We start from the raw sequence: 18123 nt of genomic DNA on the forward strand, positions 1-18123 counted from the left end.
ATATATATATATATATATATATATATATATATATATATATATATATATATATATATATATATATATATTGGGCAGCCCAGGCACGTGTCAGGCATGCCCGGCGGCATACTCGCCACTACCGTTAACCATTTCCGTTAACTTCCTTTATTTTGTTAAACTTAGGGGCGGCTCTAAGGCCCAGCATGTCTGGGCAATTGACCGGGATCTGACCAAAATTATTGGTATATTTTTAAGGGTTAGTGGCAAAATTGAGATTTTTTGTTGGACTAGTTATATATTATGTTACATATGAAATTTGCCCAGGCTATATAAATAGTCCATGAATGTGGTTACACTATACTTAGCCTTGAGAAAGTATGGGAAGCAAGTATTCGCCATGGCTTCCAACCTCTAAAGACTCTCACTCAGTGTTTTAAAAATCGGACCGATCATCGAACCGACGAGGGCACTGGGTCACTGGTTCATTGGTCGAACCACTGGGTCACGGGTCAAACCGCATGACAAACCGGATTAAACCGGTGGAATGAACCAGTCTCTATGATAAAACTATATAGTTATTAAACCGGTTGAATCGGATAAATCCGTCTTCAAAAAAATATAAAAAATTTGAAAATTTCATAAAAAGAATGTCATAAATTCATCTATAAAACAAGGACATATATGCCACTAATAATAATAATAAATAAATTTAATGTACCAAAAAAAATATTTATATAAAGAATGTCAGATATAAATAAATTATGTTTATAGGTTTTAAATGAATAAATAATAATTGTATATCTTACCAAAAAAAATTGTATGTCAAATATACTTTTTTTTTTTATTTGGTTAAAAAGAATAGTAGCCTTTTTATAATACTTTGGGCTATTAATTTACCTAGTTTTGTTGACCCAAAAGCCCAAATAAAAGTTATAACCCTAAAATTGAAATTTCATTACTCCTCTTACATAACATACTTGCACAACCGCTCTATCTTTTCTCTTCCTACATCTGTTACGCTTTTTTTTCTTTTCTTTTTTCTCTCTTTTCTTTGATTCTTTTCTCCTAAGTATTTAGCCAGATCTTGGTTCTTTATTTTCTTTCTCTCTCTCTCCCTCCCTCCCTCCCTCTCTCTCTCTCTCTCTCTCTCTCTCTCTCCCTCCCTCTCCCTCTTATTAAAAGTGTTGACAAACTACTTGAGATCGTTAATGACATAGGAATGTTAAATGATCTATAAATTTTATGTATTCAGAAAGATATGATATAACATAATGATGTAGACACAATTATTAGTAAATTTATTTATTTTTTTACAAAAAAAAAAATAGTAAATTTGCATATAAAAAATGCTCTTGGAAATGGAATCGTTTTCTATGAGTATTTGAATACTAAATAAAAAAAAAAAAAATCAACTCCTTTTTTAAATTCAAATTTTTTATACTAGTTATGAGTTAGGGCCCAAATTATAAGTTTGACCCAAATTATAAGTTTGTTCCTGGACCACTAAAATCTCATAAAAGCCATGCACATAATAATATATTAAGAAATTATTCAGACATAAAATGCATAAAGAATAGAAATTAATGTTTGATCATGTACGTAAGTTTTAATTTGGTCTTTTATGATTTAAAAATTTTAAGTCAGTCTCTTACATTAATACTAATTCTGTATGAAACTTTCATGTAGTACCCCTAAGTTATTTATATGTACGACTTGTTAGTCTCAACTATTTAAATATAAATTTGACTAAAATGACTAATTTATTATATTGTTGTTAACATAAAAACCAACTGAAAACATTTTAAACCTAGAGAATCATATTAAAAACTAAAATAAATGTAAGGAGACGAACATACAATTTAGTCAAAATTAAAAATGAAAATGAATATAAGGAGACAAATTTAGTCAAAATTAAAAGAGTAAAATATGTTTTTTGTTCTTATAAAATTAGCGAATTTTGCAGTTTCTTTTTTTTGTTTACAATGGAGCTGAGAATCGAACCCAGAACCTCTAACATACTATCGAAACCCCTCATCACTAGATCAAACCTAGTGGCTTAAATGTTTTGCAGTTTTTGTCCATATAAAAAAAATTACATGTTTTCATCCATAAAAATTTTCTTGTTCTATTTTTAGTCCCTAATTACTAATTTATGTTCATTTTAATGTTAATATTATAATTTTTTATGTTAAAGATATGTCTATATTATCTTTATATATTATGTTAAACATATATAAGTTCATGTTTAGAAAATGCCAAAATTTTGTCCATTAAAGATTTTAAAAACAAAATAGAAATTTTTGTAGGGATAAAAATATCTGAGCCAACGCAAAAAAAAATGACCTTTTTTTTTTATGTAACAAAGAAATGACTTATGCATGCTTTCAACATAGTTTGGCATTTCAATGCTGGTGTTAGAAATATGACATTACTCCAAACCAAACAGAGGAAACACAACTATAAATAGAATTTTGATTAAAAACAAAAAAACTATAAATAGAATTACTCATCTCATGCAGTACCCTACCATTCGGACTCAAACCACAAAATTGTCGACACGAGTAACCACATAACTCCCATGTCCTGTATGGTCGATTGTCTTAGCTATAGGTGGGGAGGGGCCTTAGTATATTCATTTGTTTTTATTCGAATTTGGTATGAGTTTTGCAACTCATCATTCAACGTGAATAGAGTACTTTTGCTATGATGCTGAATCCACCAGATTCTTTTGTCTTTGAAAGAGTTTGAATACTCCTATTTATAGTTTTAAATTACGGATTGTATCAGTAATTGTGGTCGCAGTATTGTGCTGATATAGTTCGTAATTTAAAACTATAAATAGGAGTATTCAAACTATTTCAAAAACAAAACAGTCTGAATTCAGCATATGACTGTATTAGTAATTGCGGTTGTAGTATTGCGCTGATAGGGTAATCTCATTCATAATCGCATCACATCGCAATTACGGTGTGATTTTTATTCATGTGTATGGTCGCATCAGATGATTTTAGTCATGTTCGTTCAAATTTTCTCACCAAAAAAATAAAATTTATGAACCTCAAATCCTAATTTGCATCAAATCTAATAAAAACTATTGTTACTTTTAACAATATTTAAACCGTATATTTTAAGTACATTAGAATCGGTGCTTATGGAATAAACTAAGACTCTTTAATAGTGGATAAATAGTGTAGTGACATAGTCACATCATTGTATATAATTTGTGAAATTCAAACGCAATAATTACATCCATTACCGCATCCACGATCGCAATCGCAATTTAAAAAATGCTCCTTATACTCATTTTTGTAATACAATTTGATAATTTGCTTATAAAAATCATATATACGGCGCCTTGTTATGTAGTTACTTTTTTACCGCTCTTTGTTCGTCTTGTGCAGAGACCTCGTTAATAATATATTCGCTGTTAAAAAAAAATTGTTTATAAAAATACACATTATTTCCAAAAGCACTGATCATACCCAATTAATCGAATACTGTCATCCAACCCTCACACAAGTATTAGGCCCCGTTTGACCCTACTTCTTTTCTATTTTTCTACTTCTCCTTAAAAGAAATAGAGAAGTAGAAAATTGTAGCTGACCCTATTTCTCCTTAAAAGAATTAGAGAAATAAAGTAAAGAAGTGGAAAATAAGAAGAAGTTTGGTCAAACACAATTTTTTACTTGTTTACTACTTTTAAGAAAAAGAAAAAAAAAAGTAGAAAAAAAGTAGGGCCAAACATGACCGTATAAAAATAAATTATACCCTTTTCAACAAGATTATATTTCATAGGTACTCAATTATTCAACTGAACGAATATACCTAATGTTAATTAGTATTAAAATTATGAATTTTTGTGGATGTTATATTAAAATTTTGTATTTTTTTGTGAAGACTAAAAATAAAAATTAAATCAATTTATCCATCGATTAAATAAAATGAAAATGCGTAAAAAAAATGAAAGATACTTAACCGTACCCAGTGCAGTAACTATCCAGTGAGGTAAATACAACAAAAAAATATCTACCGAGTTACATGGTATAGTCACACTCAAGCACATGCAATATTAACAAATATTAGGTCCATATTTATGAATGTCACTCTCAATATATTACCTTAGGTGAACCAATTAATTTAGAAATTCAAGCACTAGCTAGCTATATAAATAGCTTTTCATGCATATGCTATACGATATCATTGATCATCACAAATTCATATATAATATGGCTTCCAAACCTGGCATCCTTACAAATTGGCCTTGGAAACCTCTTGGGAGCTTCAAGGTTCTTTTAGTACTTAACTCTCATTTCCAACCATATCTCTTCTTTCTAAAAATGATATGTTGTATATTTTCTCATTCTTGATCCTTACCCTCATCCTCCTCCACCCTTAATTTCCAACCTTAATTAATTTTTAGTTAAAAGAACAAAACTTATCTATGGTATCATGGTGTTGTAGGTGTTATTTCTTAATTACTATCTACAAATGTAAAAAAAAAAAACATCTATAACGAACGATCTTTACATAAGGTGTTTGAAATATGTGTAGTGTAAAAAAAAATGAAATATATATACACATGTCGCATTGTCGAATCACATTGTCGTTTTTTTTGCTCAAATAATATATACCTTTTAGCAAAAACATCACTAAACACTATGGATAAAATATGATTTGGATCTTCTTATTTTCCTTGAGAAATACTTACCTGCGAATAACCTCAAATAAAAAATATTTGGACACATATACAAATAAGTAAAATTATTCATTTGTGTGTAACTAAATAGTGTGATTAAATTTATTTCTCTTTTAATTAATTTTGGTCACTTGTGTATGCACAAATATTTTTTATATTTCTACATGTATAAAAAGTCCTCATCATTATTTCTTAATATATGCAATGCGTTTGGATTGTATATTCTGAACAAATTGTTGGGAATAATGCTTAAATATTTTTTGAAGATTTTAAATTTAAATATATTTTATATTTAAAATAGATATTATTAGGATTTAATAATGTTTTGATGTTGTCATATTGACTAACATATTATTCCATGTCTTTGTCTTAACAATAATGTGTCTTGATATTGTCATATTCACTAATTAACATATTATTCTTGTCTTTGTCTTCTATGTATCTTGCTGCTTATGGACATTAATTAAGTTCATGATTCTAAGCCCGTGGATTGCACATAGCATATACTCATTCATATGGGTTGAAAGAGACCCAGTTTACTATCTCATATTTCCATTTATATTGGTGAGAATGTTACACAACCAAATTTGGATTTCTATCTCACGCTACCAAACAGCTAAGGGCAAAGGCAAAATTGTTGACAAAGACCTCAATTTCCAACAAGTCGACAGAGAAATCAATTGGTTAATTCCTATATTTTAATTTGTCATTTAAATGTTAGATCATACTAGTAGTATATACACTTATTTAATTAAGCAAATTTTGTATTAAAAATATTATTTTTTAGGGGTTTTCTAACTTAGACCCTAGTTAGGTCTAAGTTAGCAAGGTGCACCTTTTCAATTGGACCAAAATACCCATTCTTTTTAATTAATTAACCAAAATACCCATCAATGGACGCGGATCTAGTGTCGCGCGCGTACCGAAGGACCATGGTTACAGACCGTTGATTTCCATCAGACAGCCAAGATCTGATCTCATCAAGACTGTCTGATCAATCCGACAGCCCAGATCATCCTGATCCATCAGATTCCAGCGCATGCGCGACACTGGATTACACCCTGGAGAGAGAAAAATTTGCTTTTTAAAAGTAGGACACGTGTCACACAATGGTTGGCTGGACGTGATTTTTGTTCATTTAATACTTTGAACTCAATTATTTCGTTGTAAATTAATTTTTTATTTTTTTTTTATACCAAAATTCATAATTATTTTTTTCTACAAATAGAGACTTGGTTCGTTTGATTTGGACACCGAAAAAAAAATGCAATTTTTCACTACCTTAATCTCATTTTTTGTCTACTAAATACGTTACTTGTGTGTTGTAATTTAACACGCATCACTCAACCAACTCACTGAAACCATTATACCAGGAAAATAGTAGATAATATTCTGGAACTTTTGGTATATTTTATGAAATTTTTGGAGACCTGAAACTATTTTTAGTTAATTAAATGAGATAAAACGGTAATTAAAAACTAGTGTTTGCTTCTGAAACCATTTTACTGGTAGAATGGTTGCACATAGTTGTATTCTGAAACCATTTTACTGGTAGAATGGTTTCAATGAGTAATTTATTAATTGTGTTTGCTTCTGAAACCATTTATCTGGTACAATGGTTTCAGAGAGTTGTAATCTGAAACCATTTTGCTGGTAGAATGGTTTCAGTAAGTTGATTATTAGTTATTTGCTTCTGAAACCATTTAGCTTGTAGAATGGTTGCACATAGTTGTATTCTGAAACCATTTTACTGGTAGAATGGTTTCAGTGAGTAATTTATTAATTGTGTTTGCTTCTGAAACCATTTATCTGGTACAATGGTTTCAGAGAGTTGTAATATGAAACCATTTTGCTGGTAGAATGGTTTCAGTGAGTTGATGTAAGGTAGTGAAAAATGAGATTAAGGTAGTGAAAAATTGGGTTTTTTTTTCTGTGTCCAAATCAAACGAACCAAGTCTCTATTTGTAGAGAAAAAAAATTATGAATTTTGGTATAAAAAAAAAAAATTTAATTTACAACGAAATAATTGAGTTCAAAGTATTAAATGGAAAAAAATCACGCCCAGCCGATCAGACAGCGATACGTGTCCTGCTTTTAAAAAGTAGATTCTTCTCTCTCCAGGGTGTAATCCAGTGTGGTGCACGCGCTGGAATCCGATGGATTCGGATGATCTGGGCTGTCCGATTGATCAGACAGTCTTGATGAGATCAGATCTTGGCTGTCTGATGGAAATCAACGGTTTGTAACCATGGTCCTGCGGTACGCGCGCGACACTGGATCCGCGTCCATTGATGGTAATTTGGTTAATTAATTAAAAAGAATGGGTATTTTTGTCCAACTGAAAAGGTGCACCTTGCTAACTTAGACCCAACTGGGTCTAAGTTAGCAGCTCCCTATTTTTTATTATATTTTTAAAAGGTTACTATGCAAGTTCTAACTTTTTTTACTAGATTTGGTTCTTTAACTAGTGCTCATGCGCTACAAAGTAGCTTTTTCTTATAATTAGTGTGTTTGATCTGCTAAAAAATAAGTGACTGGACATGACAACTTCAATTGTACTGTGTTTGATTATAAAACTATTTCAGGGATTGCACAAACTGAGAGGCAAGAGACATGATAAATACAGAAATTTTTGTCTCTCACTAAATCACATCACAACTTTTTGTCCCAAGTATAAGTTATTTAAAATACCAAAATATCATTTTGTTCACCAAACATCGTATAAGACAAAAAATTGTTCACTATCATAAAAGTTTGTTTTGTGTTGTTTTGTCATGTGTTGTACTATTCTGTCAAGTACTTATCAAATGCACCTTAAATGTTTGTCTTTCTTCACAAAAACTTTATTATTATGATAGTTTTTCTAAAATACGTTTTTATCATATAGTAAACAAACACAAAATATAGCTTTATGTTTTTTTAATTTTTCTTTCTAAAAATTAATCTCTAAATTATTGTGTATATAATTTTAATCATTGATATTAATCAAATTTAGATATTACTCATTTTACTAACTTTAGTGAGTTGTTCACTTTAGATGACACTGATTTACTAACTAATTAATATATATATAATCTAATAATTTTTATAGCTCTATGACTATTTAGATGAAAAAAATAAAATAAATAATTATTTATGTTAAATAATTAATCAAATTAATATTTTGTTTTTATAATATATATGCAGGGATGACCAAATTTTGTTTACCGCACTCCTATATTATATAGGATACACAATATTTCCTATAGCTGCTAACTTACCATGGTGGAGAATAGATGGTGTGATTCTTACAACAATATTACATGCTGGACCAGTGGAGTTCTTATACTATTGGCTACATAGAGCACTTCATCATCATTATTTGTACTCTCGTTATCATTCTCATCATCATTCTTCAATTGTTACTGAGCCTATCACTTGTATGAACTTTTATCCTTCATTTAATTTATTTATAAAAAGAACCAAAAATAAATTTCAAATTATTCTTTATATATACATTATTATTTTTTAGTTAAGTAGTTTAGTGGATAAAAATTTCACTATTAAAATGAATAAGTGGGAACTTCGGACCATACATATATAATACGATGTTACTACCAACTGAGTTAAGTTCACGAGGACATATATGTTATGTCACATGAGTTGTTGTGTCACATTGTTATCTAACAGACGTAATTAATCATGTACTGTATTTAACTTGTATATATTAACTAATATCTCGTGAGCTTAGCTCTGTTGGCAGAGAAATTGCATTATATATGCAGAGGTCGGGTTCAAACTCTGTTCATCCTACTTATTCATCTTAAGGGTGAAATTTCTAACTACTAAATTAGATAATTAAAAAAATTGCATTAACTATTAAAAATTTGAGAGTCCATTTTGGGTCAAAATAACACTAATTCTTTTGTTTTGTTGACAGCTGTTGCACACCCATTTGCTGAGCACTTGGCATATTTTACACTTTTTGCTATTCCAATGTTGACAACATTGTTCATCCACAAATCTTCTGTTGCTGCACTATATGGCTATATATTTTACATTGATTTTATGAACAACATGGGTCATTGCAACTTTGAGTTTTTTCCCAAGAAACTTTTGTCCTTCTTTCCCCTGTTGAAGTATCTCTCATACACACCATCGTAAGTTCACAATATGTTACTATTGCTAATGAAATTCATAATTTCTATACAATATCAAACTCTATGCTAATTTATTTGGTAAATCCTTCGTTACACACTTTATTTGAATATATACCGGTATATTTGTTGATGTAGACAATTTTGATAGGTTCATTAATAGTGTTTATTAATTTTTTAATATTAAATGATATTTATGAACCTATCCGAATTATCCACAAGAACAGTATATCGATACCTATCTAAATAAAATATGTACCAAAGTGCTCACCGATTTATTTTCTCCGTATATATTTCCACAGGTCTCACTCATTGCATCACACCAAATTTAGGTCCAACTACTCACTCTTCATGCCTATTTATGACTACATTTTTGGTACCGTAGATAAATCTACTAATACTACATATGAAGCCTCGTTGAAAAGACCAAAAGAGTCACCGGATGTGGTTCACTTAACACAATTAACCACACTTGATTCAATCTACCAATTGCGCTTAGGCTTTTCTTCCTTAGCCTCCAACCCTCAAACATCTAAATGGTACCTCAATTTAATGTGGCCCTTTACAATGTTCTATATGCTAATGACATGGATTAGTAGAAGTGCTTTTGTTTTAGAAAGCAACACATTTCATGATCTCAAGTTACAGTGTTGGCTTATACCAAGATTTAATACACAAGTATGTTTTTTTTAATTTCTTTCTCATCTGTGACTTAAGATTTAAAATGATTTAGTGATTACCAACGTACGTAACACATGTTTGATTTCTTACTAATTTGTAGTATTTTTCAAAAAGACAAAACCAAACAATGAACAACTTGATTGAAGAGACAATTATGGAGGCTGAGTTAAATGGAGCAAAGGTGATTAGTCTAGGACTTTTAAATCAGGTAATTTTACATGCACTTCTTTTATTAATTTATTAATTACTTTGATCCTTATAAATAAAATTAATCATTTTTTTGAATAATATTTTTTTTTATTTGGATAACCTTTGATGTAAGCAGAAGCAACAACTTAGTTCACATTTTAAACTTTATATTCGAAGATTCCCACAACTAAAGATAAAAGTTGTAGATGGCACTAGCCTAGCTGCAGCTATTGTGTTGAACAACATTCCTAAAGGGACAAATCAAGTGCTTCTTCGAGGCAAGTTTAATAAGACTGCGTTTGTCATTGCTAATGCTTTATGCAAGAAAAACATACAGGTACGTGAACGCGCTATCTATCTATATTTAATCGCGTGTGTGTGAGCGCTCGCGTGTGACAATTGACTAATGTCTTTGAAATATTTAAGGTTAAGCTTATATATGGAAAGGAGTTTAACTTTTTTTTTAAATATATTACATGTGTTAAGTTTCCAATAATTTGCTCCAAAAAAATATATTCTGATACTTTGATAAATTACAAGCAGGTGGTTGTATTATATAAGGACGAATTTAAAGAGCTTGAACAAAGGGTCGTCATAAAAGGAAAGTTGGCTCTTTCACCAATCAATATTCCAAAGGTTGATTCAATAGTATTTATGAAGGTTTTTCTATTTTGTATTGAATTAAAAAACATTTTTTCAGTATTTTTTAGATATGAAATTGTCTAAATAATCATATACTTCCTTCGGTCCTTTTTATAAAGAACACTTTAGGAAAAAAAATTGGTCATTTTTATAAGAAACTTAACTTTGACCAATTTTCAAATGTTTAAAATATTTAATTTCACTTATGCTCTTATTTATTATGAGAGAGAATATTAAAAATTACTAAGTTAATTGAATTAAGAGTAATTAAATATAGGGTATACATGAAAACCTTTAAATGATGAATCAACATTAACATAATTACTTCATTTTGTAATAACAGATATGGTTAGTTGGAGATGAATGGGATGAATATGAACAAATGCAAGCATCAAAAGGATCATTATTCATTCCATTTTCACACTTCCCTCCAAAGAAAATGAGAGAATGTTGTTTCTACCACTATACACCAGCAATGATCACTCCTACTACATTCGTGAATTCGCACTCTTGCGAGGTGTGTATATAGCATTTTTTTTTGTCAAATAGTTTATTGGCTAAAAACATCATCTTAAATATTTAAAGATTAATAGGTGAAGTGTCTGAGGTTCGAACCCTGACTCTTACTCATATAGTGCGATGTTTATGTCAACTGAGTTAAACTCACGGGGACATATAACATAGTTTTAAATAGCCTTCAATATTATATGTATATATCAAAAAGACTTTTATATAAGTATTGTAAAATGATTTCAACTATATTATCCAAATATTTATCACATTTTGCATCTAAACTTTTTTAAAATATAATAGATAGTTATAAGAAGGGTTTTGAATTTTCGAAGAAGATAAGTTTTTGGTTTTGAAATTTTTTTATAGCTCTGTTTTTTAGCTAATAAATTATGGGTTTTGAATTGAGAAAAATGAAAATTCATCTTTTTTTTTTTTTTTTGAAAAAAGTCCAACTCAATGTGCCAAATCATTATTTTTACATAGTCAAATGCCAAGTCAACGTGACACATCATCATTTTACTAAATCAAATGTCATGAGGGACTAATAAAGAATCTTCAAATTACATAGATAGAATTGCAAAATAAAAAAAAAATTACAGCGAGTAAACCAAATTTTGCTCATATGACATAGGACAAAAGTTCTATTAATTAACCCTTATAAGAAGTTTTACAAGCAGTGTGTGTTTTAGGAAATTGCAGTATATACAATTCTATACATGATTAATTGTATTTATCTATAACAGAATTGGCTTCCAAGAAGAGTTATGAGTGCATGGCGTATTGCTGGAATAATTCATGCTTTAGAAGGATGGAATGAACATGAGTGTGGTGACACTATACTCAATTATGAAAAAGTATGGAAAGCAAGTATTTGTCATGGTTTCCAACCTCTAAAGATTCTCACAAACTAAGCATGACTAATTAATGGGTTATAGATATACATTCTTCAAGTTTGTGTTGTCAAAGTTTGGTTTACCTCAATAAGGCCATGGTTCACTATAGTTTTCCATCTCTAAAATTTTCATGTATGCTATTTAAATCTTCAAAATGTATTGTGAAATAATTACTACCTAAATGCATATGAATGTAATTTTATTTAATATGAAGCTCTAAACTTATTAATATTACTTGATCAGTTCCATTTATCAATATTTTTTCGTCATTTTTAACATGTACTTATTATAAATGAAATAAGTTTGTTCTCGTCAAAAAATAAAATAAAATCTACTTACACCCAAAATTTCATTAATATTTTTATCATAATGTCCTTAATCCCATATTAACTTTACAAACCTTTATATTTTTATCCCTCAATCTTACACTTCACTTCTCACTCACAAACATACAATAAAAGTGAACAAATTAATTAACTTGATAAAATGTTACAAATTGAAGTACAAATTATTCTATTGCATAGTTAGCTAATTGAACTTTTTAGCTATTTTTTGTGGTTTTCTTCCCGAGTATCCAATAATGCACCCTGCACGACCTGCCAATGTCCCCCCCCACACTCAAACCCAATGTTGAACCCACCCGCGCCATTTGGTTATCACCCTTACCGCAAGACCGTTCCCAGCCATGCATTTTATGCTGCTCCTTATGATAATATGCTTAGGCAGGACTCAGCTTCTGATATAGTTGGGGACCCAAATTCATTAATGGGTTTCCCTCAAGGTGTCCCGAATGGCCCAAATTTTCAAGGAAATTATCTCCGGTCCTAAAATGCAGCAGGTGTTCCTTTTGAACAAGCACGAGGTGGTGGCATGGTTGTGGATCAAGGGATGCCAAAGGCATACTGGCACCACAACCCATGACCCTCCCACCACTACCGCCGCCACTAGCACACATGATGAAACAAAACTACTACTCTGGTGAGCATGGACATGATGGTCAAGGTCAGGGTTGGCCCAAGCCCATGTTCAACATGGGCAATGGCATAAGGCCTCATAAAAATGAGGGCTTCAAAAAAAATTATAGGATAGTATTATTAGTAAGTTAAATTGGTTATATATTTTTATGTAAGATAAATTTATTTTGGTTTTAATTCAAGTATAAGAATGCATGTTGAATCATGTATCTTTAGTAGGTTTCATGGAAATAAAAAAAAAATTATTAGGTCCTCATATTAATACATGGACATAAATATAGGTCTCGTAGAAATTATTAAAAGATAGACAACCTTATTAATATGAGTAAAAATATGCGTCTTATATAAATAGTAGAAATAAAATGTAAAAGTAATGTGTAATAGAGTATAATGAGTATAATGATTATAATAATATCTTTGCAGGTTTTGTGTTGGTGTTGTCTTATTATATGTCTCAAAATTCTTGTGATTGATTCGGACTGTAGTGATATCCTCGTCAGCCATTATGTTTTGACTCTAGATTATTTGGCTCGAAAGTGTCGTTAATGCATGCTTGATGTCGTTCGTTGCATGGAGTTGATGGTGTAACGACCCGATTTTTATTATTTGCTATTTAAGTGTTTAATTAGTTAATGAGCGAGTTAAATCTCATTTGTGAGAGTTAGTGTCCGTGAGCTTTAGTTGGGCCGAGTTATTGGGTTTTGGCCCAATGGGCCTTGGCACAAAGGAGAGGGGGGCGCTATATAAGCTTGCTAGAGAGAGAACTCATTTTTCATGAGTTTTGGGAAAGATAGAGAAAAGGAAGAGCTCATTTTTTTTATAATATTGTTTAATTTAATTTTATCATAAATTGTTTCTATGAACTTATTACTTTTTAATATCTTGTGAAGAATATTTATCACTCCAGATGTTCAGTCTTGTGTTGCCGGTTGCGAAAAGATGGAATCAGCTCAACACTTGTCCGTTTCCTGTAGTACCTTTGGCTTTGTTTGGTCGTCAATTAGGTCTTGGATTGGCGTGTTTTCGATGGATCCTCACAATCTGGCAGAGCATTTTCTCCCGTTCACTTTCTCAGCACGTGGTCTCAGAGCGTGTTGATCCTTGGTAAGCCACCATTGGTACATAATAGATTGAACAATTAAAATTAAAAATAGATTGAACAATTGGTACATGATAGATTGAACAATAGAAATGAAATGAAATATAATAGATTGAACAATTAAAATTAAAAATAAGGAAAAGATAAAGAGGAAAGAGCTAAAGAAAAGAAGAAAAAAAGTTGAAGAACTATGTGAAGAATAGGTGTGAAGGCTGAGTAAGTGATAGTATTGAGTTAGAGGGTGGTATTTATAGACATAGTTGGTGTGAATTCTTAAGGCAATTAATGGCCAAATCAATTATAGGGTTATTATTTCAAGCGGAAGACGGAACATGCGGGCATTTTTTTGAAACTAACTACGGGTGTTGGAGGTTGTCTGTGCATGTTCTTTGAAAAATTGATCCTGAACTCAATTCCAATGTATCCCATATAAAAAGAAAATAAAATAAAAAATATCAATGTAACAAATTCCAGTTACAAACTTTTTCTATTCATTTTTTATTTAACTAGTGTATGTAGGGAAATGAAATAACTATAAAATTTAAATAAAAATTGAATGTAAAAAATTTAAGATTAATTTATAGTAGTATATATTTACATATTTTGGCATATAAGTTAGTATAAATTTAGAATAAACTCAAAATAAAAACAGAAGTTAATAATAATAATTTAATATTTTAAAAGTTAGACCGGTCCACCGATTAAATGGATAATTGATATGGACAATTTCAAAAAATTGGAGGAAGTATGTCATAATTGTGTTAAATTTAAATAATATTTTAATACGACAAAAAGAGTTGGAAAATCACATAATTTTATAAGTTTGATGTGTTAACGTGAGTTCGTCATACAATAAACACTATATATTTGGCAAAAAAAATACTATTTATATAGTACACCTCGTATAAATTACTAGAATAATATGTTATTTATTAATATATATGAGTAAAAATATAGTTTATATAAATTAAAAAATATATATAATAAAGACCCCATATAAATTACAATAAAATAGACACCCGTAAAATTGCAAGATTCGTCAAATATCCCTTTTAAAATTTGAAAATTGTTAAATACATTCCTGAATTTGCAAGACGTCTATTAAATACTCACATGTTTTGTCTACCCTGTCTGTTGTGATGACATTGTTGTTAATTGTATATGTGGACATGTCAACGTGACACCATGTCACAGGAAATAATTGATCAAGATTCATAATACACATTAAAGGGAGATATATAATTGATTAAAAGGAGAGGGGTGTGTGTGTGTTGTGTGTGTGTTTAGAGAGTTAGAGAAAGGGGGTTAAAGAGAGGGAGGGGGGAGAGTTATAGAGACGGAAAGAGAGAGAATAATTTTAGCAACAACAACAATCTTGTAAAATTTTCAAATCAATCTTTGAATTTAATAAACATTTGAAAATTCTGTAATTATGATAAATCTTTATCTCTTATATTGAACAGATCATCACGGTTGTTGTTGCTGTGATTTTTATTGGTGCTACAACTATTTTCCCTCTCCCTTATCTCTCTCTGTTTCTCGATTTCCTTGTTGTCTCTCTTTATCTCCCCCCAAGAATAATTTGCAATTATTGTTCCTCTCCTTTTCCCTCTATATATCATGTGACGTGTATCATGATTAATTACTCTATGTGACGAGACATCGCGTTAACAAGTGTCGCGTATGCAAATTTAAATTTCAGTCAATTAATCCCATACTTTTGCAAATTTTAGTCAATTACCCCATGTGAATTGTATCATGATTAATTACTGCATGTGACGAGGCGTCACGTTAACAAGTGTCGCGTATGCAGTTAGCGATCATATCACAACATAGAGAGTAAACAAAACAGATGGTATTTGATAGACGTCTTGCAAATTCAATGGTTTATTTGACAATTTTTAAATTTTAGAAGATATTTGACGAGTCTTGCAATTTCATAAAATATTTGGCATTTCACCCATTTATTATTATTAATAGATTTTACTTGCCTTGATCCAACTCCAAATTACCAAAAAAAAATATAAAAAAATGGATCAAGTAGTTTAGTGTATAGAAATTTCACCTTTAAGGTGGATAAATGAGATGATCGAGATTCGAACTCCGATCACCTTGTATATATAATGCAATGTTCTTATCAACTAAGCTAAACTCAATAAACTCCAATTTACTTTTTTTTTTCTTTTTTTTTTGACAATCCAAATTACCGATTTTATTTTCCCGAAAACACAAAAATAAAAATACGGTGGATATTTTTTTTTTTTTAAGCACGGTGGATATTATTTTTGACGCACCAACAATTTGCAATTTTGTTTTTATAAATCTAAAATAAATAAATAAATAAATAAAAGATGATCCACTTCAAATTGTCGTTGACATGTGGTGTCTAGTGGCCACACGAGCTCTACCATTACCCCTTATGGCTATGTCTATATGCAACTCATTGCAATGCTTCGTTTTCTCCTCTTTCCCTGCTCCACGGTAAGCCATAAATTCTACTTCAAAAATTATTCATTAATCTGATTATATCGGTTCCACTTTATTGCTACATCAAGTTTGTGCAATAAACTATACAAATTTGACATTTTTTAGGAATATTCTTCTTGATGCATGTTATTTAGTGTGACCCAGATGGTATTTTGAGTCCCTTTTGAATTTTTCATTAAGAAATTTAAGGGATTTATAATATCATATGATAAAAATGGATACTTTACTCAAAACACCAAACAAGCTTCAATTTTTGCACCCACTTCATGGTTATTCAGAAAAATTGAGCAATTATTCACTTTCCTATAAGTTTCAAAACCATGAACTTAGATTTGGTTCAAAGAAAAAACCAGTTTTGAGGGCTAGTAGCAGTGCCCTTTTGGAGCTTGTTCCTGAATTTAAGAAAGAGAATTTGGATTTTGAACTTCCTTTGTATGATTCATCAAAGGGAACTGTTGTGGATCTTGCAGTTGTGGGAGGTGGTCCTGCAGGGCTTGCAGTAGCACAGCAAGTTTCCGAAGCAGGGCTTTCTGTTTGCGCTATTGATCCGAACCCTAGATTGATTTGGCCTAATAATTATGGTGTTTGGGTGGATGAATTTGAGGCAATGGATTTACTTGATTGCCTTGATAAAACTTGGTCTGGTGCTGTTGTTTACATCGACGATAAAACGAAAAAGGATCTTGATAGACCTTATGGTAGGGTTAATAGGAAGCTTTTGAAGTCAAAGATGCTACAAAAATGCATATCAAATGGTGTGAAGTTTCATCAAGCTAAAGTTATCAAGGTTATTCACGAGGAATCGAAATCGTTGTTGATTTGTAATGATGGTGTCACGGTTCAGGCTACTGTGGTTCTTGATGCTACTGGCTTTTCAAAATGTCTGGTCCAGTATGATAAACCGTATAATCCGGGTTACCAAGTTGCGTATGGGATTTTGGCTGAGGTTGATGAACATCCGTTTGATGTTGATAAAATGCTTTTTATGGACTGGAGAGATTCACATCTAGACAATGATATGAAGCTCAAGGAGAGAAATAGTAAAATACCTACTTTTCTATATGCAATGCCCTTTTCATCCACAAAGATATTTCTCGAAGAAACCTCGCTTGTTGCTCGCCCTGGGTTACGGATGGATGATATACAAGATAGAATGGTTGCTAGGTTGAAACACTTGGGTATCAATGTGAAAAGCATTGAAGAAGATGAACAGTGTGTCATTCCAATGGGTGGCCCTCTCCCGGTTCTCCCTCAGAGAGTTGTTGGAATCGGTGGTACAGCTGGGATGGTGCATCCTTCTACCGGGTATATGGTAGCAAGAACCCTAGCTGCAGCTCCTATTGTTGCTAATGCTATTGTTCAGTATCTTGGTTCTGATAGAGGCCTTTTAGGAGACGAAATATCTGCACAAGTATGGAAAGACTTATGGCCGATCGAAAGAAGGCGACAAAGGGAGTTCTTCTGTTTTGGTATGGACGTCTTACTCAAGCTTGATTTACCTGGCACAAGAAGATTTTTCAATGCGTTTTTTAATCTGGAACCTTATTATTGGCATGGATTCTTATCATCAAGACTGTATCTTCCTGAGCTGTTTACTTTTGGATTATCTCTATTTTCTTATGCCTCAAATACATCTAGGCTAGAGATTATGGCAAAGGGAACTCTTCCTTTGGTAAATATGGTCAACAACTTGATAAAAGATAAAGAATAAGATTACTGTCTAATAATCTGTTGTATGCTACATATGTTATGCGCGCTTCCACTTGTATGCGCTCCACCTGTAGTTTACTTCTGATATTATAGATTTCCATAAAGTATATTGCATTGGTTTTAA

General features: G+C 31.0%; 2 protein-coding genes across 2 annotated transcripts; both read left to right on the forward strand.

Moving 5' to 3' along the window:
* The first annotated feature begins 4118 nt into the window (after positions 1-4118).
* On the forward strand, positions 4119-11985 carry LOC123888819 (very-long-chain aldehyde decarbonylase CER1-like). The gene is made up of 10 exons (XM_045938009.1): positions 4119-4265; positions 5144-5358; positions 7862-8094; positions 8595-8814; positions 9114-9489; positions 9593-9700; positions 9818-10018; positions 10225-10317; positions 10667-10840; positions 11580-11985. The coding sequence occupies exons 1-10, from the start codon at positions 4158-4160 to the stop codon at positions 11745-11747; spliced, it is 1896 nt and encodes a 631-aa protein (XP_045793965.1). The 5' UTR covers positions 4119-4157; the 3' UTR covers positions 11748-11985.
* Positions 11986-16149: 4164 nt separating this feature from the next.
* LOC123889896 (lycopene beta cyclase, chloroplastic/chromoplastic) lies at positions 16150-18123 on the forward strand. The gene has a single exon (XM_045939405.1). It carries the CDS (start codon positions 16495-16497, stop codon positions 17998-18000), a length of 1506 nt encoding a protein of 501 aa, XP_045795361.1. The 5' UTR covers positions 16150-16494; the 3' UTR covers positions 18001-18123.

This window comes from Trifolium pratense, linkage group LG6, assembly GCF_020283565.1.
Source record: "Trifolium pratense cultivar HEN17-A07 linkage group LG6, ARS_RC_1.1, whole genome shotgun sequence".
NCBI classification, from domain to species: domain Eukaryota; kingdom Viridiplantae; phylum Streptophyta; class Magnoliopsida; order Fabales; family Fabaceae; genus Trifolium; species Trifolium pratense.

Bases quoted from the DNA above. Each gene is read 5' to 3' on its own strand.
- LOC123888819 (XM_045938009.1), top strand. From the start codon at position 4,158: ATGCATATGCTATACGATATCATTGATCATCACAAATTCATATATAAT. The intron at 4,266-5,143 runs GTTCTTTTAGTA...ACATTAATTAAG, and splicing joins AACCTCTTGGGAGCTTCAAG to TTCATGATTCTAAGCCCGTG. The intron at 10,019-10,224 runs GTACGTGAACGC...AATTACAAGCAG, and splicing joins TATGCAAGAAAAACATACAG to GTGGTTGTATTATATAAGGA.
- LOC123889896 (XM_045939405.1), top strand. From the start codon at position 16,495: ATGATAAAAATGGATACTTTACTCAAAACACCAAACAAGCTTCAATTT.